Source organism: Balearica regulorum, chromosome 28, assembly GCF_011004875.1.
Source record: "Balearica regulorum gibbericeps isolate bBalReg1 chromosome 28, bBalReg1.pri, whole genome shotgun sequence".
In the NCBI taxonomy this organism is placed as follows: domain Eukaryota; kingdom Metazoa; phylum Chordata; class Aves; order Gruiformes; family Gruidae; genus Balearica; species Balearica regulorum.
Genome location: NC_046211.1, coordinates 645,638 through 668,446, shown reverse-complemented (window position 1 = coordinate 668,446; position 22,809 = coordinate 645,638). Strand labels below are relative to the sequence as shown.

At 71.1% G+C, this 22,809-nt stretch overlaps 5 protein-coding genes across 8 annotated transcripts; 1 reads left to right on the top strand and 4 right to left on the bottom strand.

The window, feature by feature from the left end:
• Positions 1 to 859: 859 nt before the first annotated feature.
• Positions 860 to 8,376, bottom strand: SEMA6C (semaphorin 6C). 3 transcript variants are annotated; one of them, XM_075737078.1, is made up of 17 exons: positions 8,096 to 8,376; positions 7,890 to 8,004; positions 7,221 to 7,278; positions 7,078 to 7,134; positions 6,357 to 6,458; positions 5,959 to 6,049; positions 5,738 to 5,860; positions 5,496 to 5,584; positions 5,042 to 5,169; positions 4,625 to 4,756; positions 4,366 to 4,521; positions 3,697 to 3,933; positions 3,130 to 3,267; positions 2,819 to 2,896; positions 2,660 to 2,715; positions 2,458 to 2,505; positions 860 to 2,107 (listed from the first exon to the last, which is right to left on the bottom strand). In XM_075737078.1, the coding sequence occupies exons 1-17, from the start codon at positions 8,199 to 8,201 to the stop codon at positions 1,323 to 1,325; spliced, it is 2,499 nt and encodes an 832-aa protein (XP_075593193.1). In that variant the 5' UTR covers positions 8,202 to 8,376; the 3' UTR covers positions 860 to 1,322. The 3 variants fall into 3 exon arrangements, with proteins under 3 accessions (XP_075593193.1, XP_075593194.1, XP_075593192.1); XM_075737079.1 differs by having other exon boundaries at positions 5,042 to 5,259; positions 8,096 to 8,271; XM_075737077.1 differs by lacking the exon at positions 2,458 to 2,505 and having other exon boundaries at positions 5,042 to 5,259.
• A 1,887-nt stretch (positions 8,377 to 10,263) lies between these two features.
• Positions 10,264 to 12,004, bottom strand: LYSMD1 (LysM domain containing 1). The gene is made up of 3 exons (XM_075737112.1): positions 11,603 to 12,004; positions 10,912 to 11,180; positions 10,264 to 10,799 (listed from the first exon to the last, which is right to left on the bottom strand). The coding sequence occupies exons 1-3, from the start codon at positions 11,987 to 11,989 to the stop codon at positions 10,655 to 10,657; spliced, it is 801 nt and encodes a 266-aa protein (XP_075593227.1). The 5' UTR covers positions 11,990 to 12,004; the 3' UTR covers positions 10,264 to 10,654.
• Positions 12,005 to 12,248: 244 nt separating this feature from the next.
• SCNM1 (sodium channel modifier 1) lies at positions 12,249 to 14,223 on the top strand. Its single transcript, XM_075737116.1, has 8 exons — positions 12,249 to 12,335; positions 12,856 to 12,926; positions 13,011 to 13,099; positions 13,175 to 13,272; positions 13,349 to 13,443; positions 13,566 to 13,711; positions 13,829 to 13,961; positions 14,037 to 14,223. Exons 1-8 carry the CDS (start codon positions 12,285 to 12,287, stop codon positions 14,134 to 14,136), a joined length of 783 nt encoding a protein of 260 aa, XP_075593231.1. The 5' UTR covers positions 12,249 to 12,284; the 3' UTR covers positions 14,137 to 14,223.
• Positions 14,224 to 15,171: 948 nt separating this feature from the next.
• Positions 15,172 to 19,495, bottom strand: TMOD4 (tropomodulin 4). Of its 2 annotated transcripts, XM_075737105.1 has the most exons (10): positions 19,370 to 19,495; positions 18,500 to 18,643; positions 18,239 to 18,395; positions 17,614 to 17,736; positions 16,901 to 16,990; positions 16,640 to 16,770; positions 15,952 to 16,059; positions 15,580 to 15,723; positions 15,346 to 15,490; positions 15,172 to 15,261 (listed from the first exon to the last, which is right to left on the bottom strand). In XM_075737105.1, the coding sequence occupies exons 2-10, from the start codon at positions 18,620 to 18,622 to the stop codon at positions 15,239 to 15,241; spliced, it is 1,044 nt and encodes a 347-aa protein (XP_075593220.1). In that variant the 5' UTR covers positions 18,623 to 18,643; positions 19,370 to 19,495; the 3' UTR covers positions 15,172 to 15,238. The 2 variants fall into 2 exon arrangements, with proteins under 2 accessions (XP_075593220.1, XP_075593221.1); XM_075737106.1 differs by lacking the exon at positions 17,614 to 17,736.
• Positions 19,496 to 20,012: 517 nt separating this feature from the next.
• VPS72 (vacuolar protein sorting 72 homolog) lies at positions 20,013 to 22,392 on the bottom strand. The gene is made up of 6 exons (XM_075737086.1): positions 22,153 to 22,392; positions 21,609 to 21,761; positions 21,358 to 21,469; positions 21,070 to 21,249; positions 20,813 to 20,954; positions 20,013 to 20,538 (listed from the first exon to the last, which is right to left on the bottom strand). Exons 1-6 carry the CDS (start codon positions 22,267 to 22,269, stop codon positions 20,145 to 20,147), a joined length of 1,098 nt encoding a protein of 365 aa, XP_075593201.1. The 5' UTR covers positions 22,270 to 22,392; the 3' UTR covers positions 20,013 to 20,144.
• Positions 22,393 to 22,809: the final 417 nt, after the last annotated feature.

The following is a 22,809-nucleotide window of genomic DNA, read 5'->3' as shown; positions in this document are numbered from 1 at the left end:
GCCGCCAGCGCGGGACCGCAGCCGCTCTCCCTTCCGCGCTTGGGAGAGAATCCGAGAATCCCGACCCGCTTCCCCGTGACAGAAGTTGCGGTCTTGAACCGCAGGCGCGTTGTTTCACCTCGCTGGCGTGGCGCTAATCGAATCGGTTTGGGTTTGATTAGACGCGTATTTCCCTCGCGTTCCCAGCGACCGGCTCTAACCGGTTCCCATTATCCTAAATCGGAAGCAGGGCGTTGTAAACCGGCGGAGGTCACGGAAACGTGAACTAAATCTTCTCCGGACGACGGCGAAGGGGAGTAGCAGCTCCCAGGAGTTAAGCTGAGTGCGGCCCGGGTCCCCCGGCCTTCCCTGTCCGTACCCCGACCCAGCGCCCGCTGGGCGGTTCTTGGTGCCAAATCGGATTATTTTGGTAATCTCGCCTTTATCAGCTTGTTCCCCCCGTGCCAGGCGCGGCCCCGGCGTATTTATCACAGAATAAATTGCTGCCTCGTGGCAGTAGGTCCCTTGCGGAGCCCGTTAGCGCTGTGACGAGGAACCCAGCGCTCAGGCCCCCTTTTCTACCGAGGGAAAAGGTTTGGAAACGTGGAAATGTCAACCTTTATACGTTGGGTTTGCTTTTTTTTTTTTTCCCTACTCCATTTCTTAATAAAATTCCACACCCTGCGTGAGCGGCTTTCCTTTACCCCCGCTGTCAGCCCTGTCCCCCTAAGCCAGCGCGTTGCCAGCCCCTTCGTGTCCCGGTGTCCCCTGTGCCACCCTCTCCATGGGGACACCCCACGGCCACCACGCTGGGCCCAGGGGGCTGGTGGCACCTTCTTCCCCCCCCCATCCCGGACAGAGCCAGGCGGGCACCGGCGTAGGAGCGACCACGTATTTAATTGCCGCGGCCGGCGCGGGGCCGAGCCCTGGTCCTACACGGTAGGACGAATCGAGCTCTGGCGCGGCGAGCCGCCGTGTCCCGTGCCCTTCCCGGCGTCCCCGGGGGGCTGCGGCCATCGGGGCGGGTGGTGGCGGCTTCAACGCCCTCCAAAGCAGCGAATAAATTAGAAAGCATCAAAAAAACCCCCCAAAACCCCACCAAAAAAAGCCCTGGGAAATGGGGACGCGGGGACCCTCCTCACCCCGGGCAGGGAGGTGGGGGCGGCTTGGGGACACGGGGACCCTCGTCACCCCGGTGGGGGCCGGCCTGGCGACACGGGGACCCTCGTGGCTCTGGGCAGGGAGGCGAGGGCCCTGTCACCCAGGGCTGGGGGCCAGCCGCAGCAGGGGTGTCCCATGGGTGCTGGGGACCAGGACCTCCTCCCTGTGTCCCTGGGGGGGGCTCAGGGCCGCCCCGGAGCCGCCGGCACCAGCAGGGGCTTGGGCAGCACCGGGGGCTTCGTGGAGAGGGAGCGCTCCAGGGCGCCGGGGCGGGGGCCCCAGGGTGCCCCCCCCGGGGTCCCCAGCGAGTGCATGCGGGTGAGGCCCCGGGCCAGGCCGGGGGGTCTGGCGGGCGGCCCCCCCAGCGAGTGTCTCTGTGCCAGGGGCCGCCGGGGCGGCGGGGGGCTGTCGGGGGGCACGTCCAGCCGCCGGGGCGTCCCGTCACGGGGGGCCGGGGGGAGGCAGGAGAACGGGGCGCCCGGCTGCACCCGGTTGGCGAAGGAGCCGGTGCTCGGGGGGGTCACCGGCCACCCCGAGCCCCCCGCCCCGTGCAGCCGCTGCAGCAGTTCCTCCAGGGTGGCCTTGGGTGGGGGTCCTGGACCGGGGGGCTCCGGGCACCCCAGAGTGCCGAGATGGGTGGCCTGGCTGCGCCGGGGCTCTGCCACCCGGGGCGTCTTGGTGGGTGGCTGCGGGGTGCCCTCGGGGGTGGGCAGCTCGGGGGGGTCCCGCAGCCCCCCGGCCCCTCCCTGGGGCGGCAGCGGGGGGTAGAGGCGGGGTGCAGGCGGCTGGGCCGGGGGCCGCAGGGCGGCGGGGGGCTCCGGGGGTCCCTTGGGGCCAGCGGGCCGGCGGCAGCAGGCTGCCAGCAGCCCGGCGGCCAGGGCACCCAGGGCGAAGGCGCCCAGCACGCAGCCCACCAGCACCGGCACCGGCACCGTCGCTGTGGTCCCTGGCCCGGCCTGACGCACCCCTGCGGGAGCACCCGTCAGCCCACCGCACACACGGGGGGCCCGGCCCCCACCCCGGATCCCCCAGGGTCCCTCTCCCACCCCCAGGGTCCCTTCCTGCTCCCTGGGGTCCCCCCACCCCAGGGTCCTTCTCCTGTCCCTGGGGTCCCCCCATCCCCAGGGACCCTCCCCAGTCCTTGGGGTCCCTCTCTCCCACCCCTGGGGTCCCTCCTGGTCCCTGGGGACCCCCCACCCCAGGATCCCTGTCCCACCCCAGGGGTCCCTCCTAGTCCCAGGGTCCTTCCCGTGTCCCTCCCTGGTCCCGGGGTCCCCCCCAGCGGGTGTCCGGAGGGGACGGACGGATGTCACTGACCATGGGCCAGGTCCCTGTCCCCGTCACCGTCCCCTGCAGCTGGAGCATCTGTGAGAGCAGAGTGGGGTCAGGCCAGGCCACCCGCGTCCCCTGGGGCCACCTCTTGTCCCCTGATGTCCTCCACGTCCTCCGGTGTCACCCACGTGTCCCAGGGCCCCCAGTGTCGCCCCGGTGCCACCTGCACACACCCCCCCCCCCTCACCTTGGCAGGTCCCCGTGATCCCGGGGGATCCCTCCATGTCCTGCTCGAAGCCGCTCCTGGGGCACACAGGGTCCATGTCACCCGCCGTCCCCAGTGTCCCCAACCCGGGAGGAGGGGACACCCCCGGGGAAGGTGAAGGTCACCGTGGGGGACACTTACGGAAGGTCCTCGGAGAAGGGGACGCAGCCCCCGGGGGGCAGCCAGACGCAGTAGGGGTCACGGGCAGCCAGGCAGCTCCTGCGCGGGGGGACGCAGGCGGCCGGGTGCCAGAGCTGCCCTCGCACGTCCCCGTGCCCTCGCACGCTCTTGCAAACCCCTGGCCCTCACATGTCTCCGTGCCCTTGCACGCCCCCGCGCCCACGTGTGACCTTTGCACACCTTTGTGCCCTTGCGCGCTCCCATGCCCTCGCACGCCCTCGTGCCCTTGCACGCTCCCATGCCCTCGCACGTCCCGTCCGCTGCCCGCTCACCTGCGGCAGGCGCCGTGCCGGGCACACCGGCTCAGGGGCAGACGCACCAGGCACCCGGCGAAGGCGACGTAGAGCTCCCGGCCCGGCGGGTGCAGCTCCAGCCCCAGCACCCGGCTGGCACCCCGCGGTCCCCGGCATCTGCACCCCCACAGCACCCATGGTGACTGCACCTCGCCCCAGCACCCCCAGCCCCACGGCACCCGGCAGCACCCCACAGTGCCAACCAGCACCCCGCAGCACCCATCGGCACCCTGCAGCTCCGTGGCACCCACCAGCACCCGCATGGCACCCGCATGGCCCCGCAGCACCTGCGTGGCCCCAGAGCACCCATCAGCACCCTACGGTACCTGCATGACCCCATGGCACCCACCAGCTCCCTACAGCACCCACATGCACCTCCCAGCACCCATCAATGCCCTGTAGCACCCACATGGCCCCCCCAGCACCCACACAGCACCCACACCACTACTGCATCTGTCAGTGCTCGCTGCCTCCCAGCACCCATCAGCACCCATGGCCCCAAGGTGCCCCCCCCCAGCACCCCCAGCCCCAGCCCCTGCCACTCACCGCCCGGGGTCGTAGAGGCTGATCTCCTCCAGCAGCAGCGTCTCGGAGCCGACGTCCCTGCTGTCACCGGGCTCCTGGCTGTCACCGGGTGCCGCGGTGCCGCCGGGGTGCTGGGTGGCCCCGGGGTGCCGCGCGGCCGCCAGGACCTTCAGCACCCGCCCGTCCTCGGCGCCCAGGAAGAGCACGGTCTGGTTCCCCCGCGGCCCCGCGCCCGTGTCCACCGCCAGCTGCGTCAGCCTGCGCCCGGCACACCCACCTCGCACGGGGCCTCGCACACCCTCGTACTGGGGTCTTGCACACCTGTGCACCAGGGCTTTGCGCTGGCTCACGCTGGAGCTTTGCACACCCTCGCATGGGACTCTTGCACACGCTTGCAACGGGACACACGCTGTTGCACACCCTCGCGCTGGGGCCCTTGCACTCGCGTCTTAGACACCCTCACGCGGCCTTTGCACATCTTTGCACGAGGGCTTTGCACACCCTTGCGCTGGGGCATCACACACCCTCACGTGGCTTCGCACACCCTTGCACAGGAGCCTTACACGAGGACCCTCCCCACCCCGCAGCACCCAGGGGACCGGCTGCGCCCTCACCCCCTGCACACCCACACCCTCCTCGCACGAGCCACCCGCCGTCCCCGAGGCCACCCGTCCCCTCGCCGGGGCGCACCTGGTGCCGGTGCGGGTGAAGAGAGGCCGCCCGCCGGCGGGTGCCACGGCGCCGTGCAGCAGCGGGTGCTCCTTGGCGAAGGCCAACGTCTCGTCGGGGAAGTCCCCGGAGGTGACGACGCCGGCGGCCGGTCCCATCCCGGCGCAGCAGCCCGGCCTGCGGCACGGCCGGCGTGGGTGCCCGGGCGGACGCTGCACCCTGGGCGGGGGGGGGGGACACCCAAGTGCCCGGGTGTGGGGTGGGGTGGGGGGGTCCGTACCGCGGTCGGGGCACCCTGTCCTCAGGCACCGGGGTCCAGGTGCCGGCGGCGCCACGGGGCTCGGCGAAGGGTCCCTCGAACGCCCGCTCCACGTCGGCCAGGTAGAAGGCGCAGACGGCCGAGCCGGGGATGCTGCGGCGGCGGCGGGGGGTGGCATCGGCGCTGGGGCTGCCCCCGTCCCCTCCCGGGGCTGCCAGGGCCCCTCCGCGTCCCTTGTTGGTCCCCGCTGTGTCCCCCCACCCTGCGTTCCCCCTGTGTCCTGCCCCACTGCGTCCCCACGTCCCCATCTCCCGTGTCCCCACCCGCGTCCCCCCACGCCCGCTGCGTGCCTACAGCCCCACGTCCCCTTGGCCGCCCGCGTCCCCCGTGAGCCCGTGTGTCCCCCCCCCCCGTGCGTGTGTCCGTCCCCCGCCATGCCTGTTGGGCTGGGTGCCGAAGAGGGCGAGGACGGCGGGGCGCCCGTGCAGGGCCCGGGGGGGTGTCACTGCCTCCAGGACATCGAAGTAGAAGATGGCATCCCCGGGGACGGCGCACTGCAGCCGCACCTTCAGGAAGGACGTCCAGCGCCGCTCCAGCACCCGCGGGGAGCCGCCATGGTCGTTGCGGCACACCCGCGCCACCCGCGCCACCGCCACCTGCGCCAGCACCCGTGGGCGTCAGCACCCAGGGACCCGCGGGTGTCGGCACACGGGCACCCATGGGTGTCAGCACCGTCGCCCTGGCGGCCAGGGGCATTGGCACCTTGGGCTGGCACCCAGGAGCACCCACAGGCAGCAGCGCCCGGCCAGACGCCCCGGTGAGGGGCTCGGGGGGGTCTCCCCTGCCTTGATGCCCTGTGAGGGGCCCCCGGGTGCCCCCTCCCTGCGCCCACCTTGCCCAGGGCGCTGAGCTCCACGGCGACCTCCCGGAAGAAGAAGTAGACGTAGGGGCCGTAGGGCAGCGCCTGGACGAAGTGGGGCTCTGGGGGGGGGGGGCCGGGGGGGGCCGTCAGCCCCTGCTGCCTCCTGACCCGCCCCCCCCAGCCCCGCGCTCACCCCCTGCCCTGCCCCCCCATCGCCCTGCCCCCCCCCAGCCGTACCCCCCCCTCCCCGTACCCCCCGAACTGTGGGGTACCCTGCAGCCAGCGGGAGCTGTACTTGAGGGTGCGCAGGGGGGGCCGGCCGGGGCTGAGGCTGCGGTAGATCACCGCGTCGCTCGCCTGGAAATCGGCCACCGTGGCCGAGTACAGGCTGCCGTCTGCGGGGGGGGGACACACACCCCAGGGTCAGCCCTGTCCCCACCCGGGGACCCTGTCGGGTGTGTCGTGTCCCCCCCCGCCATCGTCCAGCACCCACCGATGAAGAGGGCGACGACGCTCTGCTTGGCATCGAAGGGGCACCGGGCCTGGCCGCTCACCTCCTCGCCCGCCGGTGCCAGGCTGCTCACCTGGGGGGGGGTGTGAGGTGCTGAGACCCCCCGTGCTCATCACACACACAGCCCTGCCCCCTCCCCGCTGCCCCCAGCACCGGTGGGGAGACGCTGAGGACCCCCGCGCTCGTCACACCTCTGGGCACTGCCCCCCTGCACACACCCCCCCCCCCATGGGAGCTGAGCCCCCCCGCACTCATCACACCTCTGGGCACTGCCATGAGCCCCCCCGCATTCAGCCCCCCCCATCCCACCCCCGGCAGGGGCTGAGCCCCCCTCACACCTCCCCCTGCCCCCCCCGTGACAGCCCCCCGGGCCCCCCCACCTGGTAGGTGCGGCAGAGGGGGCTGAAGGCGTTGGTGCCGCAGGCCAGGAGGGTGCCGGCGTCGCGGGGCACCAGCACCCTGATGTAGTTGTGGCACTCATCCTGCGCGGGGGGGCGGGGGGACGTGGGGGGGCCCCGGTGTCACCACCTCCCCCTGCCCAGAGCCCCCCGTTTGTCCCCAGCCCTTCAGTCCCCCGTACCCTGCACCCCCCACGCACCCCCCGTACCCCCACAACCTGCACCCCTGTGCCCCAATACCACGGACCCCCACACCCCCACACCCTGTACCCCCGTACCCCCACACCCCATACCCTGTGCCCCTGTATCCCCATACCCTGTACCCCCATACCCTGTACCCCCGTACCCCCACACCCCATACCCTGTGCCCCTGTACCCCCACACCCTGCACCCCCATACCCTGTACCCCCGTACCCCCACACCCCCATACGCCGTTCCCTCTACCCCCAGACCCCCCTACCATACATCCCACACCCGTACCCCCAGACGCTGCACCCCTAGACCCCACACCCTGTACCCCCACACCCTGTACCCCCAACCCTGTACCCCCAGACCCTGTACCCCCAGACCCTGTACCCCCAACCCTGTACCCCCAGACCCTGTACCCCCACACCCCGTACCCCCACACCCTGTACCCCCAGACCCTGTACCTCCAACCCTGTACCCCCAGACCCTGTACCCCCACACCCCGTACCCCCCGTACCTGCAGCCGGCCCCTCATGGCGCAGTTCTCCCTGTCCCGCGTCTCCCAGGTGAGGTGCTGCCGGGCGAGACGGGGGGTGGGCACGGGGCCCCCCAACCCCCCAGGGCCCCCCACATGCCCCAGGGCCCCCCCCGCCCCCTTACCCGCTCGGGGTACAGCGTCCCCCGGTCCTGCCCCAGGTCGAAGGCGTAGATGTGGTCCCTGGGGGGGGGAGGGCGTGAGCGTGCGAGGGGCACGGGGACGTGCAAGGGACCCAGGGATGTGCGAGGGGCCGCGGGGCCACGTGCCACGCACAACCGCGAGGGACCGCGTATGGGGCCACGGGAGGGAACGGGGGCACAAGCACAAGCGTGCAGGAGCACACGCTGGCGGGCACAAGCGCGCACAGGCACGGATAACCGTGCTTAAGCACGCAGAAGCAGGCGCAAGCGTGCCCAAGCACGAACAAGCACTCACAAGTTTGCACAAGTGTGCACAAGCTTGCAGAAGCAAACAAGCCTCTGGATGCACGTGCAAGCGTGAACAAATAATGCACAAGCTTGCACAAGCGCAGACAGGCACACACAAAGCATGCACAAGCACGCACAAGCACGCACAAGCGCGCAAAGGGGGGGGATGAGCTTGCACAAGCACAGAGAAGCATGCACAAGCGCGCACAAGCGCGCACAAGCGCGCACAAGCTTGCACAAGCAAAAGCCCGTACAGGCTTTCCCAAGCAGAAACAAGCGCACGTGAGCACACGAGCGTGCCCAAGCACCGCCGAGCACCTAGAAGTGGCTCGCACAAGCGTGCCCGAGCGTGCCCGAGCTCACCGGGCGGCGACGAAGAGGGTGCCGTTGAGGCGCAGCATGCGCTGGAAGTCGAGGCCGAACTGCGCCGTGACGTTGTCCCCACGCAGGCCGGCGAAGCGGGGGTAGGCGGCGGTGGCTGCGGGGACAGGGGACACGCGGTGACACCCCGGCGGCCCCCCCCGTGCCGCGCACGCCCCCGCCCTGCGTGTGTGTCCCCCCCAACTCACCTGCCAGCCCCACGGTGCTGCGCGCCACCAGGTCCCGCGGGAAGGATTGAGCCGCCCCCCCCGGGACGAGGATGAGGAGGACGAAGGGCAGCGGGACCCCCGGCATCGTCACGGGCACCCGGAGGGGACGCGGGGCTGAGGGTGACCCCCCCCCCCCCCCGGGGCTGCGAGGGGCTGATCTCAGCGGGGGAAACTGAGGCACGGGGGGGGCTGGGGACAGCGGGGACGAGCCCCGGGCGCAGGGACGGTACCCCAGTGCCCCCAGTGCCCCTCCCAGTGCCCCCAGTGCCCCTCCCAGTGCTCCCAGTGCCCCCTCCCAGTGCCCCCAGTTCCTTCTCCCAGTGCTCCCAGTGTCCCCAGTACCTTGTCCCAGTGCTCCCAGTGCTCCCAGTGCCCCCTCCCAGTGCCCCCAGTGCAACATCCCAGTGCTCCCAGTGCCCCCTCCCAGTGCCCCCTCCCAGTGCCCCCAGTGGTCCCTCCCAGCGCTCCCAGTGCTCCCAATGCTCCTGTCCCAGTGCTCCCAGTGCCCCGGGAACTGCTGCCAGCCGTGCCGGGACACCACGCACAGCACAAGCGTGTGCGCACACCCACACCCACTGACACCCCAACACCCACTGACACCCCAACACCCACTGACACCCCCCGGCACAACACCCCCACCCCGCACAACACGCGCACAGCGCCCGGCCCCCCAGCACCCCCCAGCACCCTCAGAGCACCCCAGAGCACCCCAGAGCACCCCCCAGCACCCTCAGAGCACCCCACAGCACCCCCCAGCACCCACGTGCGCCCTCAGAGCACCCCCCAGCACCCCCCAACACCCCGCAGCACCCCACTGCAGCACCCCACTTACACCCTCACCTACACCCTGCCCCAACACCCCCCGACCTCCCGCCCCAGCACCCCTAGAACCCCCCAACACCCCTTTACACACCCCCCCCCCCCCCCCCGCCCCGACCCCTCCGCGCTCGGTACCGGCTCCGCTCCCCGAGCGGTCCCGAGTGGTCCCGAGCGGACCCGAACGGACCCGAGCGAACCCGAACGGCCCCGAGCGGTCCCGAGCGGCTCCGCCCCGGAACGGGCCGGGACCGACCGGCGGCCGGAGCGGGGCTGGGGGGGGGGGGGGCGGGACCGGGGACCCCCGTGGGACACCCCCACCCGGGACATCCCCCCCCCGCCCAGGCCACCCTATAGATAGTCGTTAATCCCCGTTAATGAGATGATCCTCATTAGCTGCTGAGCGCCAGGGGCGGCGGGGGGGGCGGCTTGCACACGCGTGTGCAGGCACGCGTGGGAGTGGGCACAGCCTCGCGCCCGGCGGGGTGGATGAGCGTGTGTGCTTGCACGCGCGTGTGCACAACCCTGCCCCGGGGCGTGTGCCCCAGCCGGGGTGGGGCTGTGCACACGCGCGTGCAAGCACACACACCGCTGGTGCCCGTGTCGGTGCACACGCGTGTGCACGCGCCCACGTGCAAATTTCCGCGCACACGGACGTGCAGGCGTACGCAACGGGGCTGGCTGTCACTTCTCTGGGTGTCCCCCCACCAGGGTGGGGACCTGGTGTCCCCCCACCAGGGTCACCTCCTGTACCAGCCTGTGGCCTTTTGCACGCACGTGTGCACCCGGCCCAGCGTGGACTGGGAGCACTGGGAGCACTGGGCTCCCCCCCCGGGTGTCACCCAGGCTCCGGTCCCCAAGTGTCCCCAGCAGCCCCGGGGGCGATGGGATGGGGACCCTGGGGACACCCGGCGCACTGGGTGGCTCTGGGGGTGCTGGGGGACCCTGGGGAGACCCCGAGGCTCCGGGGGGGGGGGGTCCCAGGGGTGTGGGGACAGGGTGACACCTGGTGGCACCGCGTGGTGTGGCACCTAGGTCCCTGGGTGACCTGGGGAGGGGACAGCCGTGCCCCCGGGGGGGGGTATGACTGTGTCCCCAGGGTGCCAATTGTGTCCCTGAGGGGTGACAGCATCCCCGGGGGTGACCACGTCCCCAGGGGGGTGACAGTGTCCCCAGGGGGGTGACAGTGTCCCCGAGGGTAGGACCATGTCCCCAAGGGGAATGACCGCATCCCCAGAGGGGGGTCACCGTGTCCCCACGGGGCGTTTCCATGTCCCCACGGGGGGTTTCCATGTTCCCGGGGGGGGGGGTGACAAACAGGCAGAGCCGGGTGACAGTGCCCCGTTTTATTTACAGGCTCTCGGGGTGGGGGGGACCGTCCCGGCACTGGCACGAGGGGACTGGGGGGTCCCACCCCCCCCAGGAGAGCAAAGACGTACAAATAAATACAACCAGAAGAGAAACGTCAGCTGGTAAATCTTGTCCCAGTACCTCCCAGTACCTCCCAGTAGCCCTGCGAGAGGGCTGGTTCTGCACCCAACTGTCCCTGCAGTGGGACAGGTCCCTCGAAGGAGACAGGGAGGGGACACCGTGTGCCCCCCCCAAATCCCTGTGTCCCCTCCACGGCCCCCGGACGGGACTGGGTGCTGGGGGTGTCCCAGGGTGCCCGTCACCGCGGGGTGGGAGTCACGGCGCGGGAGTCACGGCGTCACGTCCCCGGCGTCACAGCGTGAAGATCTCATCCTCGGCGTCCCGGAGGGCGGCCACCCGCGGGGTCCTGGTGAGGGGCCGGGGACCGAGGCAGGGGCCACGCGATGGCAGCGGGCCCTTGGCATCGGGGCTGCGGGTGCCTTCGCCCTCGGCCGTGCTGCAGGGGACGCAGCGGGGTGGCAGTGAGGGGCGGCCCTGCCACCCGCCAAACCCACTCTCCAAAAGACCCCGTTTTGCCCCAAAAGGGGAGGCGGGATGGGCGCGCTCACCCTGTGCTGCCGGCGCGGAGCCGTTGTGCCGCCGCCGCCGCCGCCTTGGAGCGCCCGATCTCGGCGTCGAGCTGCCGCAGGAAATCGGTGGCCGAGAGGTCGTGGCGGGACGGGACAGGGGCGGCCGGGGTGTCCCCTGGGGGGACAGGCGTGTCCTGGTCCGCGGGGCAGGGTCCTCCCGGCGTCACCGGAGCGGGGATGAGGAGGGTGGGCTTGAGGAAGATGGTGTCCGAGGTGTAGAGACGGTTGGCACGCTTGATCTGCTCCATCTGCCGGGGACGGGATGGGATGGGATGGGGATGGGATGGGATGGGATGGGGATGGGATGGGGATGGGGATGGGGATGGGGATGGGGATGGGATGGGGATGGGGATGGGGACAGGAACGGGGATGGGATGGGATGGGGACGGGATGGGGATGGGATGGGGGGTCGGGGGGGGACGGGGATGGGGATGGGGACAGGGATGGGGATGGGGACGGGGACAAGGGCCGGAGTGGGATGAGGACAGAGAGAAGGATGGCCCGGGGCCGGGGCCGGGGCCCGCCATAGTGCTGGGGACAGGAGGGGGCAGGGATCGGGCCCGCCGTGCTGCCCCCCCCCCCCCGGCGATCCTGCCCCGCGGCCTCCCGCAGCCCTGGGGGTCCCCCCGCTCCTGGCCCCACGGCACCCCCGGGCCCCGTGGCCGCTCACCGTCACCCCGTAGCGCAGCGCCAGCCCCGGCAGCGTGTCCCCGGGCTCCAGGCGGTGCTCACGGGCGGACGCCCCCGCTCCCCCGCTCCCCGCCGCCATGGCGGGACGGCCCCGCTGAACCCCGGCCCCCGCCAGCGCGGGGGGGGCCTCATGCGAACAGCCGCGGCCCGGGCGGGGGGACCGGCCCAGGGCCCCGGCGCTGCGGCCGCCGTTCACGGGGGCGGGCTCGGCCCCGCCGCCGCCCCCGGGCGCCCCCGGGCCCCGGTAAGACCGGAGAGGCCAGGGCAGGCCCGGCCCGGCCGCCCTCGCGGAGGCCTCTGGGAAGTGTAGTTCGATACGGGGGGGGAGAGGGCGGCTTGCAGCCCCCTCGGGTAATGATATCGCCATACCCCCCCCCCGCCCCGATCGGGGTCCTTCCCGGCCCCCCGGCCCCTGACGCCGCCCCGGTTCCTGCCCCCAGGGGGGGTTCTCTGCCCCCCACACTCCCGCGGGGGACGGAGACGCGGAACTACAACTCCCGTCATGCCGCGGGGCTGCGGCCGCCTGCGGACACGGCGTGTGCGCCCGCCCCGCCTCTCGCGTTCTCTAATTGGTCGTCGTTCCCGCGCGCAGCCCGCTGGGAAAAGCCACCCGGAAGCTGGGCGGAAGAGGGGCGGTTCCCATAGTAACCGCCGGGGCCGCCATGTCCTTCAAGCGGGAGGGGGACGACCCCGATCAGCTGGGGGTGCTGCAGGTCAGTCTCGGTCCCCCCAGGTCCCCCCAGCCCCTCCCCGAGTCCCCCAGACCCCCCCAACCCCGGCCCCGACCTCCCCACATACCCCCCGGCTTCGCCCCCTTGCCCCGGCCTGCCCCGGCCCCGGTTGCCCCGGCCCTTGCCCGCTCCTCCCTTCTGCCCGCCGGCCTTCCTGCCCGCACAAGCTCCTCTGCCCCCCAGTTCCCCCTCACCTCTGCCCTGGCTTAGCCCCCGTCAGGGTTCCCCTCCCAGCGCCCCAAAATACACCCCTTGGCCAGGCCGCTCCCCGGAATTACCCCCCTTCCCTGCCTCCAGCTGCCTTGACAGCCCCGTTCCCCCGTCTGCCCCCCTTGCTGCCCTCAGAGAGGGGTCCCCAGGGTGCCGAGGTTTCTTGGCTGAAGGGGGGACAGGGCTGAAGTCAAGGGCTAGTTCCCCGCGGGGCAAACTGGGGGCAGACCCCCCTCCAGCAGCAGGCGCGTGGGGGGACGAGCACTGCCACAACCCCCTCCGCCTCTCCCAGAAAAGACGCGTCGCGGACCTGTTGGCCAACTACATCCCTGAGGATGAGGCGCTGCTGCTGAGGAGCGGGAGGTGAGCGAGACCCCCGAGGGCAGCCCCCCCCTTCCGGCCGCTTGCGGGGTCCTGACGGCAGCTTTTCCCCCCGCCCTGGCGTAGGTACGCCTGCACGGTGTGCGCCCACCGCCCCGTCTTCGACACGCTGGATGTGCTGACTGTCCACAGGGCCGGCAAGAAGCACACGGGCAGTAAGTGGGGGGCTGGCGGGGAGGGTGGGCTGCGCTGAGCGAGCACGTCCCCCTGTCCCCTTCGCTCTCTTCCAGGCCTGCAGCGCTTCTACGGCAGGAAGCGCTCGCTCCAGGACGCGGCCCAGAAGCGACGGCACGAGGAGGAGGTGCAGGCAGAGGAGGCAGGCACGCAGGTTGGTGCAGACGCCCCTTCCTCACCCCGACAGTCCCCCCGGCCAGGCCCCCCTGAGCTCTGTCCCCTCTCCCCAGGGCTCCCCGGCCCCTCTTCTGGCACAGACGAGGAGGATCGCCCGGAGCGCTCTGCTGAAAGCTGCTCCCTACAGCAGCTGCTGCCGCAGGACGGGGTAAGACCTTTGGTTTTGCTGCTGGAGGATGGGGGAAAGTTCTGGGCTTCCCAGCAGGACACCGGCAGCGCCGTGACTTCGCTGCCGTTTGTGGGACGAGGCCCTGACTCCTCCTGTCGCAGGGTGGAGGGAAGCAGCTCGCGAGCTGGTGTGACCCAGATGGGGCCAAGTACCACCCTGACGCTGCCGGAGCCGTTGCGGAAGGACAGAGAAGCCGTGGACGCCAGCCCTGCAGCCCTGCTGCCGGGGCACCGTGGCAGGCGAGCGGGTAAGAGCCAGACAGTGGCTCTGGGGCTGCACCGGCACCGCTGGGACAAGGCACCCGGGCTCTCAGCCGGGCCTCTCCCGCTCCTGCGGGTCTCACCACCCCTCTCTGCCCTCCCAGACACACCGAAGGCGGCTCCGGCCCGGACACAGCGAGGCAGCAAAGAAAAACCCTCATCGTCGGCCCTGAGCCGGCCCGAAGCCCTCAGCCCCGAGAGACGCCAGGCCCTGGAGCGATACCTGCAGCTGCGGAGGTGAGTCTTGGCCCCGTTGGCGTGGGGAGCCCCGTGACGAGCCGCCTCTCACTCCCTCCCTCCGTCCATCCGCAGCGCCGGCTGGATCCAGGACGGCTCTGGCAAGTGGGTGAAGGATGAGAACGCCGAATTCGACTCCGACGAGGATGAGCCGCCCGCGCTGCTGCCGGCCTGAGGCCCCCGTCTGCTCACCGGTCCCCCCGGGGACGGTCCCCCCAGGCTGCCCCCAAGCCCCACCGTTAATAGAGGCCACTGGAGAGGACGGAGCTGTCTGAGCCGTTGGGGCAGGTCCCGGGGAGGGGTGATATTGGGGGTCCCCGCATTTTGCCACCGTGGGGTGCTCAACCTGGTACCTTTCTGGGGCGTCCCCACCCCGGCCAGAGCCCTGCAGTGCTGCCAACCTCGATGTTGGTTGTCCCTGGCCCAGGTCACACTCGTTTTCTCGCACACTGGCAGCTGCCTGCGGGTCGTGGCCTTTCGGGGTGGCGGTGCTGGGTTCCCCCCCTCCTCCCCAGCCCCGGCAGCTGTCCCAGTGCTTCGGAAAGCACCCGGCTACGCCGCCCTCCCCCTGCCTCAGTTTCCCCCCCCCCCCCCCTTTTCCTGCCAGGCTTTGGGCGCCTGCGGGTGCTCCCACATTGGGACTGTCGTCTGTGGGGCTGTGCCCTGAGCACCCACCACGCACCCAAGGGTCTCTCTGGGCCCCGGGGCCAGATCCTGTCCCTGGGGGGGGCTCTGGCAGCGCTGCCCGGGGTGATGTTACCCCTGGGCACCGGGATTTACCCGCTCGCTCCGCTCACACCTATAAATAGGTGATGGGCCCTATAAATAGGCCCTGCATCCCCCCACCCACCTCACCAGGCTGCGGGTGCTGGTCCCCACGGGCCCTGGGTGCCCAGCTCCGTGCCATTGGGGCACCCTGCTACCCGCTGGAGGGGTTGCCCTGCTGCCCCCACCCCTCCTGGTGCCGTAACCCAATCCCCCGGGTATAAATACCCCGGCCCGCTGCTCCCTGAGGGGATCCAGGCGTCCGGCTCAGCCCCGGAGATTAACGGACGAAGGGCAACGGGGGCCTCGAGCGCCGCAAGCGGGGGGGTGTCCCCGCCGCCTCCCCAGCAGCCTTCCCCTCCCTCAGCCCATCCCTGCGATCCCCGATTCCGGCCCCGTGCACAAATCCTGCCCTGGGACACGTCCGAGCGGATCCCAAAGCCGCGACTCTCCGTCCTCTTTATTTACAGCGGCCCCAGGGAGCCGGAGCTCGTTTGTGCTGGGGGGGGCCGTTAGGTTTTCTTCTGCTTGCGACCTGGGGTAGGAGAAAGGGGGGGAGTCAGGGCCAGGAGCCCCCACCCCAATTCCCATGCCGGGAGGGGACGCGGGGGACACTCACGGAGCTCGTTGTTGTTGGTGATGGCGATGGCGGCGCGGGCGCGGGGACCTTGCTGCGTGAAGTGGTAGCCAAAGCGCACGACGGAATGGCACTGCTCCAGCATGGTGGCCATCTCCATCTCCACCGTGTCGCCCAGTCGCTGGCACTGCGGGGCCGGGGTGAAACCAGGCACGCCGGGAAATTGGGGACACCCCCGTCCCCTCCCCGGACCACCCGTGGGTGCCTGTCCCCTACCTGGTTGTCCACCTTGAGCTCGCTCAGGGTGGTGTTTTGGTACATGGCCTTGATGATGCTCATCATGCCGGCACTCGTGATGAAGTTGGATTCGATGTTGAGGCTCTGCAGGGTCTTGTTCTCCATCAGCATCTCGGCCACGGCCTGTGTGTCACCTCAGGGTGTCACCTCGCGGTGTCACCTCGGGGTGTCACCCAGTGCTGGCACCCCCCCTCTGGCATGTCCTGGGCCACGCATGCCGCAGGTGACGGTGGAAAAGCCGCCATCGCCTGGGTTTGCTGGTGCCCAGGATGGAGCTGGGGGCAGGGGACCGTGTCCCCTCCCTGTCTGGGGACGCGCGGGGACGCGTGGGGACACGGGGCCGGGACTCACGCTGGCCACGGGGTCGTTGCTGCGGGTGGCTACCAGGCTGAGCTTCTTGACGTGGGTGTTGGTTTTCATGGCCTCGCAGATGGCCTTCAGCGTGGCGATGGGAATGTCCTGCGGCAAGGGGACGTGGTGTCACCAAGGGCGCGGGGACATCCCCCAGGGGATGACGTGGGTGTCGCCGAGGGGATGTAAGCGGCATCGAGGGGGTGTAGATGTCACCAAGGGTACGGGAGCGTCCCCGAGAGGGTGCTGTATGTCACCCAAGGGATGTGGGATGTCACCAACAGGACACGGATGCCCCCGGATGGGGACCAGCACGCTACAGTCCCTGGGACCACCCCAGGATGGGGACAAACACCCCAGGGACGCCCCACGACAGGGACCCAACCCCAGAGGGACACCCCGGGACAGCGAGCAGCACCCTGGGACAGGGTGACCAAGCCCACGGGGACACCTCAGGATGGGACCTGTCACCCTGGCAGCACCCAGGGACACCCTGGGGACACTCTGGGGCAGGGACCAGCCCCACTGTGATGCTCCCTAGCACGGGGACCAGCACCTTGGGGTGCCCTGGAGACACCCCGGGATAGGGACCAGCCCCGTGGGGACACCCCAGGGTCAGGACTAGCACCCCGGGGACACCCCAGGGCAGGGAGCAGCACCCTGGGGACGCCGCCACCGGGTCCTTCACCTTGATGTTGTTGAGGTTGACGTCCTCCAGAGCCCCGTCGTTGGCCTGGATCTGCCGCAGCGTCTCCTCCACGTTGGTGGGATTCGGGGGCTCATCCGGCACCGGCTTGTACGTGTCGGGCTTCACCACGCCTGGGGCACACGCGTGCGCACGGGGACACGCATGTTTGCACACATGCGTGGGGTCACCGCGGTGAATCCCGGGGGGGGGTTCTGGTCCCCAAATCCCCCCCAAACAGCCCCGCGTCCCCGCGGCACTCACTGTTGATGCCCTCCGTGTTGGAGATGGTCCCGCTGCAGATCGCGTCGTAGTACTGCTTGTTGCTCATCAGCGTGTACATGCCCAGGATGGCTGCGGGGCCGGGGGGTTCAGCGGGTGCCCCGGGACCCCCACACCCCCCCGGTCCCCTCGTGTCCCCCCCGGGGGTGGCCGCAGCCCCCCCAGCCCTGCCCGGGGAAGCCGCGGGGAGCGGGTGGGCCGGGGGCCAGCGGTGAAAGCCGAGCGCGGGGCACGGCGCTGCTTTTAGCCGGGCCCTGGCGGGGACCCAGGGGGGGCGGGGGCGGGCGGCACGCGCCTGGCAGCGGGGAGCGCGGGTGCGATACGGGGCCGGGGCAGGCGTGCAACACGCTGGCCCCGTGCAACACGTCCTCTCGTGCAACAAACTATCCTTGTGTAACACGACGGCCCCGTGCAGCACGCTTCCCCCCCCCCCCCGTGCAATGCTGTGGTGCAACGTGCTGCCCCCACATGAAGCTGCTGTGGGACACGCTTCCCCCGTGCGAGGTTGTGGTGCAACGGGGCAGCCTCGTGCAAGGCCGCGGAGTGACGCGGCTGCCCCACGCAAGGCTGCGGTGCAACGCGATGCCCCCGCGTAAGGTGGTCGTGCGACACAGCAGCCCCGTGCGAGGCCGTGGTGCAACGAGGCAGCCCCGTGCAAGGTTGCGGTGCGAGGCGCGGCCCCGTGCGAGACCCACCGGCGATGTCGCACATCTCGGCCTCGGTGGCGTTGGCCAGCGCCTCCTCCAGCTCGGGCTCCAGCGTGATCTGCTCCTCCCGCGGGATCTCCCGCGTCGGGTTCTTGGGCACGAAGGGCTTCCCTGGGCGCGGGGACGCGGGTCACACCCCGCCCGGCCTCGCACCACCGGCGTGACGCCGGACGCGGTGGCCCCGGGATGGGGCTGGCAGAGACGCGTGGGGACGTGGGCGCTGCCGGAGGGTGACGCTGCCCGGGGTGGGAGTCCGGGGGGGGGTTGTGTGACCGTGCTGCGAGGGGGTGGCCGTGCTGGGGGCGACGGGACGTTGCCGGGGGGTGGCATTGTCGGGGCGGGGGGTGACATTGCCAGGGGGTGGCTGTGCTGGAGGTGGCATTGCTGGGGGTGACATTGCAGGGGGTGGCCGTATGGGGGGTGACATTGCCAGGGGGTGGCCATGCCCGGGGCTGGCGGGGACCCAGCTCGCCCAGGACACCCGAGCCGCTGGCGAGGACCGTTCTGCCAAGCTAAATATACCCCCCGGCGCTGCGGGGCCCTGTCCCCCCTGCTCCCCGCCACTGTCCCCGCTGTGTCGTGTCCCCCCCCCCCCCGCCCCGGGTCCCCGTACCTTTCTTCTCGCCGGTGAAGGGCACCAGGTCGTCGCGCTCGCCGGCCTCCAGCGCCTGTTTCTCCAGGTGCTGCAGCAGGGCCTCCCGGTCCAGCGGCCCCGTCGGGCTCTTCTGCGTCTGGTCCCGCTGCCGCAGCCCCGCCGGCAGCAGCACGTTCTGAGGACCCACCGTGTCACCCGTGGGGGACACCGGCAGCCGGGACGGGGGGGTGACACCCGTCCCGCTTGTTGCCACCCCCCCCCGCACACACAGGCACCCACCTCGGGGTCCATCTCCAGCAGCTCCACGTCCAGCTGCGCCAGTTCCTCGGCCGACAGCTCCCGCAGGATCTTGTCCTCGTCGATGTCCCGGTACTTCTCCAGCTCCTGCCGGTAGGACGTCATGGTGGGGGGCCGGGGGGCGGCCTGGGGGGGGGGACAACAGGGGGGCTGAGCGGCCGGCGGGAGGCTCCCTGGGGTGGGGGGAACCCCTGTGCCATGGTGACTCCCCCCACCCCACCCCCCATGCCACGGCCTGCGGGGTCCCTTCGTGCCGCAGGGTGCTGTTGGGTTCCCACCGGGCTGGGGGGGGCATGGGGCACCCCAGGGTGGGGGGGACGGGGTGGTGTGGTTGGGGAGCTCTTGGGGAAACCGAGTCATGCCTCCAAGGTGCTCCCCAGGGCAGAACCCAGCGTCCCCCCCAGCCTCCCCCAGTACTTTGGGGGGCAGGTCCCGGTTCGGCAGCCCCAGTCCCCCCCAGCCCTCCCCCTCCAGCACCCCTTTGCCCCCCCCAAAATGGGTCCCCACCTCCCGGGGGGGCCGCAGGCGTAAACGCTGAGGACACGAGTCCCCCCAACCCCGGAGTCGGGTCCCCCCCGAGGAACCGGGTTGGGATTTGCCCCCCAACACCTGGGGCCCCAGGGCTGGGGGACACCCACCCACCCCCGCACCCAGTGCCCCTGGGAGGGACCGTGCACCCACGGGTGAGAGCCGGGGGGGGGGCTGCAGGGTGGGGGAGCCCTCAGAGAGGGGATCCCCGACAGCACCCAGTGACCCCACAGTCGGTGTTCCCAGGGGTGATGCACCCCCCCCCCCCCGGGGACCCCCACCCTGGGGACCCCCACCCCGAGGACCCCCACCCCAGGGCCCTACCTGGCCGCTGGCTGGGGTGGCGGAGCCTGCCTGGGTGCGAGCCCCGGTGCTGAGCCAAGGGCTCCGGCCGCGCAGGGCATGAGATCAGCGTTTTATTCTGCGAGCCGGCGGCAGGGAGGGGCGAGATCACATATCCCCGGGCGTTATCGAGCCCTGCCAGCCCCGCGCCGGCTCCACCCCAGCACCCCGGCGCTGTGGGGGCACCCCCGGGGCAATGGGGGGGCCCCTCGTGACCCGGTGGCTCCCCGTTACCTCTTGGGGTGCCCTGGCCAGGGGGAATGGGGAGGCTGGCGGGGAGAGGCTGAACCGTGTGCCCGGGGCCCCGCAGCCCCTCGGAGACCCCCCCAAGTCCCCCCGTGCCCCCCCACGGGGATGTTTTCTGCCCCTTCACGCCGAGATGGTCTGAGTGGCTTGGCTCCCACGTGCTCCCCTTGGCCCCCAAAATCATATTTGAGGGGTGTGCGAGGCCGCTCTCATCAGGGCTCCACGGTGGCAGCGCCGCGAGCGGCAGCACCCCGAACAGATGGCTCATTTATTGTAGGGTCTCTTGGAAAACAAGGGGTCGTACGCACCCTGTGTTTACTGTAGGGTCTCCTGCTGCTGCAAGCACTGCGTGTGGAAATAAGAGTCCGCACCCTCGTGGTACGCAGGCTACTCGGATTTATTTCTTTTTTATACAAAAAAAGGTAGGAAGGAGATAAATAGAGCAACGAACCGTCGCCGAGGAGACGCCTCGACCCGCAGCAGCCACGAGCCCCCCGCGGACCCCCGGCGCTCAGGTCGTGGGGACGCTCTGCTTGATGATGATCTTCTGGCGGGTGGGACGGACGTTGGGGTCGGGGCCGGGGGGAGCGGCGGCCCCCAGGGCGGCGGAGGCGGCGGCGCTGGGCAGCCCGTGCGCCGTGATGTATTTCTTGTAGGCCTCCCGGATGATTTTGAAGGCGCGGATGTTGGAGTAGGGAATGTCGGTGATGGGATCGCGGTAAACGGCCGGTTTGTGGGTGACGGGGCAGATCTCCCGCACCGGCAGGCGCGGAGGTTTCGCTTTGGGGAAGAACCGCTCGAAGGTCTCGTCGTCGCTGAAGGAGATGAAGGTGCGGGAGCACTTCCCGGCGGAAGCCAGAGCCGGGGCCGGAGCTGTTTCGGCCTGCTGCGGGTCTTGGTCCAACCTGGAAAAGCCACAATCAGCACCCAGGAGATCCCTGGGGTGGGGGGAAACCCCAGGGGAGCTCCCACGGGTGGGCAGAGCTACCAAATCTGCTTCAGCCGCCCCCCAGGACTGGAGCGCGGGGCTTGGGGGGCTCCAAGGCGCTGCCCAAAGCCCGCTTCTCCCTCGCTGTGAGGCAGAGCCAGCGCGGGATCGGGGTGGGAGCTGGGGAGCGGCAGGGTGCGGTGGGCGGGGAGAAAAACCGCTGAGGCCACGCTGAGGTGACCCCAACCTACCCCTCCACATCCACGTTCTCCTCCTTGCCAGGCTCCGGGACGAGGGGCATGGTGACGGACCAGTACCGGATAACGGGCCCCACGCACTTCCGCTTCTTCTGGACCTGCTTCTTCTTGTCGGCTTCCAGGCGCTCGTAGTTCTCTGGAAAAGCAGGAACAAGCCGAGGGGAAGGCTCAGCACCTCACCGACACCATCGTCCCCTCTCCTGTGCCATTTCGGGGGGCCCCTGCACCCCTTGGCATGGCGCTCGGCTCACCCAGGGAGCGGAGGTTGATCTCCTCCGTGATCTTGGCCTCCTCCAGCAGCTCCTCCTGCGTCAGCGGCCGGTCGTAGTTGGGGCCGCCCTTCTTACGCTTGGACTGGACCTGCCGCTCCTGGATGCGCAGGAAAGTCTGACGCGTGTGCTCCGTCGTCGACTGCCGCATGTGCTTCCGGCCTGCGGCGGGAGGACGGGGCTCACCGACGGGCACCGGCCGGTCCGGCTCACCGGGAGCTCTCCCAGTGGGGGCCCGTTTCCGGTCCGTCTCGTCCCGTGCACACTCACTGTCTCCCACGTCATCCTGGAGCTCCAAGGGGACGGATTTCACCTCTCGTGGCTTCTGGGAGCTGCCGCTGGGGACATCTGTCTTCTTGGGGCGAAGGCTCTTGAGGGGCTCCTACGGGATGGGACAGAGGACGTGAGGCGGCTTCGGCCTCGGTTAAACCTCGGCTTTCCCTAACGGGGAGCCCGTCCCGGGCCCGCCGCGCTGGGAAGGGGACCCCGGAGCCCTCAGCCCGGTCCCCGGCCGCCCGCACCCGGTAAGCCTTGGTGACGACGCGGCGGCGGCGCTTGGGCTCGCTCTCGTCCTGGTCGCTGGCGGGTTCGTCGCCCTCGTCGATGTCGAAGTCCGAGTCCACCTCGTCGTCGCTGTCCGACTGGTCGCCCCTGTACTCGTCATCGCCCGACTCCTGCGGGGACAGAGGGGCCGTGTCACCCCCCGGGGCTCCCCAGGCCGCTGCCCTCCCGCCCCGCGGCCACGGGGGCTTCATCGCTACCGGGAGGGGGCGGCTTCTAATGGCTGGACCCCCCCCGTCCCCGCTGCTCCTCACCCGGCCCCTGCTGCTGCCCCTTCCCCGGGCCCCCCCCGGTGATCCCCACCTCCCCCCGGGGCTCCCCATCCCCCGCCCCCCGGGACCCCCAGACACCCCCCCCGGGGTCCCCCGCCCCCCGGGACCCCCAGACGCCCCCCCCCCGCCCCCGAGGCCCTCACAGCACCGGGACACCTTCGGTGCCGTTCGCCGTAGGGCCCCCGAGACTCCCCGGTTCCCCGCGCCCCCAGCTCCAGGCCCGTCCCCGCACCTCGGTGAAGCCGCCGTAGGTGGTCTGGTAGAACTCATCCTCCTCCTCGGCCTCCAGCAGCCCCGAGAGCCGGTTACCGGCCGTGCGCCGTGGGGCGCGACCCTCCGCCAGGCTCATCGCGCCGCCGCCGCGATCGGCGCTCCGCTGCCCGTCCTGTCCGGCCCGCCGCTGCGCCGCCAGGCAGGGCAGAGCGAGCGCCGAGCGGCCGATGGCGGCGGGCGCCCCCTTGCGGCCCGGAGGAGGCGCTGCAGGTTCCGGCGGGGAGGGGGGGGGTGGTGCACAGAGCGGGGGTGCGTGACGCCACGGGAGCGTCCCCCAATGCCTATCCGCCCGCCCCCGGGCCCTACCCCACTCGGTACGGCCACGTCGCGCCCCTAGGGAGGGCATACGGGGAAAATGACGTCATCGCGTAGCGTCACGGCAAGCCATGACGTCCCGTACGCCACGTGCCCCTCGGCTTTGTTTTGGTCGCGCTTGGCCCGCCACGTGACCCACGCCGGCCTGCGCGGCCCCGGCCCTCCCCGCCCCCTTGCGCATGCGCAACGAGCGTTTCCTCACACACACCCCCCTCCCCCGCCCCGGGTGGTCGCGTCCGCGGGGGCGAATCCAAATGGGAGGAGGGGAGCGGGGAGGGGCAGCGGCCTGTACTGCGCATGC

Coding starts and splice junctions, on each gene's coding strand:
- SEMA6C (XM_075737079.1), bottom strand. CDS start 8,201: ATGCCGGGGGTCCCGCTGCCCTTCGTCCTCCTCATCCTCGTCCCGGGG. Junction 6,050..6,356: donor CCCTCTGCCGCACCTACCAG/GTGGGGGGGCCC, acceptor ACCCCCCCCCAG/GTGAGCAGCCTGGCACCGGC. Junction 5,861..5,958: donor CGTCGTCGCCCTCTTCATCG/GTGGGTGCTGGA, acceptor CCCCCCCCGCAG/ACGGCAGCCTGTACTCGGCC.
- LYSMD1 (XM_075737112.1), bottom strand. CDS start 11,989: ATGGCGATATCATTACCCGAGGGGGCTGCAAGCCGCCCTCTCCCCCCC. Junction 11,181..11,602: donor CGCTGCGCTACGGGGTGACG/GTGAGCGGCCAC, acceptor CGTCCCCGGCAG/ATGGAGCAGATCAAGCGTGC. Junction 10,800..10,911: donor CTCCGCGCCGGCAGCACAGG/GTGAGCGCGCCC, acceptor CGTCCCCTGCAG/CACGGCCGAGGGCGAAGGCA.
- SCNM1 (XM_075737116.1), top strand. CDS start 12,285: ATGTCCTTCAAGCGGGAGGGGGACGACCCCGATCAGCTGGGGGTGCTG. Junction 12,336..12,855: donor ATCAGCTGGGGGTGCTGCAG/GTCAGTCTCGGT, acceptor CGCCTCTCCCAG/AAAAGACGCGTCGCGGACCT. Junction 13,712..13,828: donor GCACCGTGGCAGGCGAGCGG/GTAAGAGCCAGA, acceptor CTGCCCTCCCAG/ACACACCGAAGGCGGCTCCG.
- TMOD4 (XM_075737105.1), bottom strand. CDS start 18,622: ATGACGTCCTACCGGCAGGAGCTGGAGAAGTACCGGGACATCGACGAG. Junction 18,396..18,499: donor TGCTGGAGATGGACCCCGAG/GTGGGTGCCTGT, acceptor GTGGGTCCTCAG/AACGTGCTGCTGCCGGCGGG. Junction 15,262..15,345: donor CACCAACAACAACGAGCTCC/GTGAGTGTCCCC, acceptor CTCCTACCCCAG/GTCGCAAGCAGAAGAAAACC.
- VPS72 (XM_075737086.1), bottom strand. CDS start 22,269: ATGAGCCTGGCGGAGGGTCGCGCCCCACGGCGCACGGCCGGTAACCGG. Junction 21,762..22,152: donor CCTACGGCGGCTTCACCGAG/GTGCGGGGACGG, acceptor CTGTCCCCGCAG/GAGTCGGGCGATGACGAGTA. Junction 21,250..21,357: donor CCAGGATGACGTGGGAGACA/GTGAGTGTGCAC, acceptor CTCCCGCCGCAG/GCCGGAAGCACATGCGGCAG.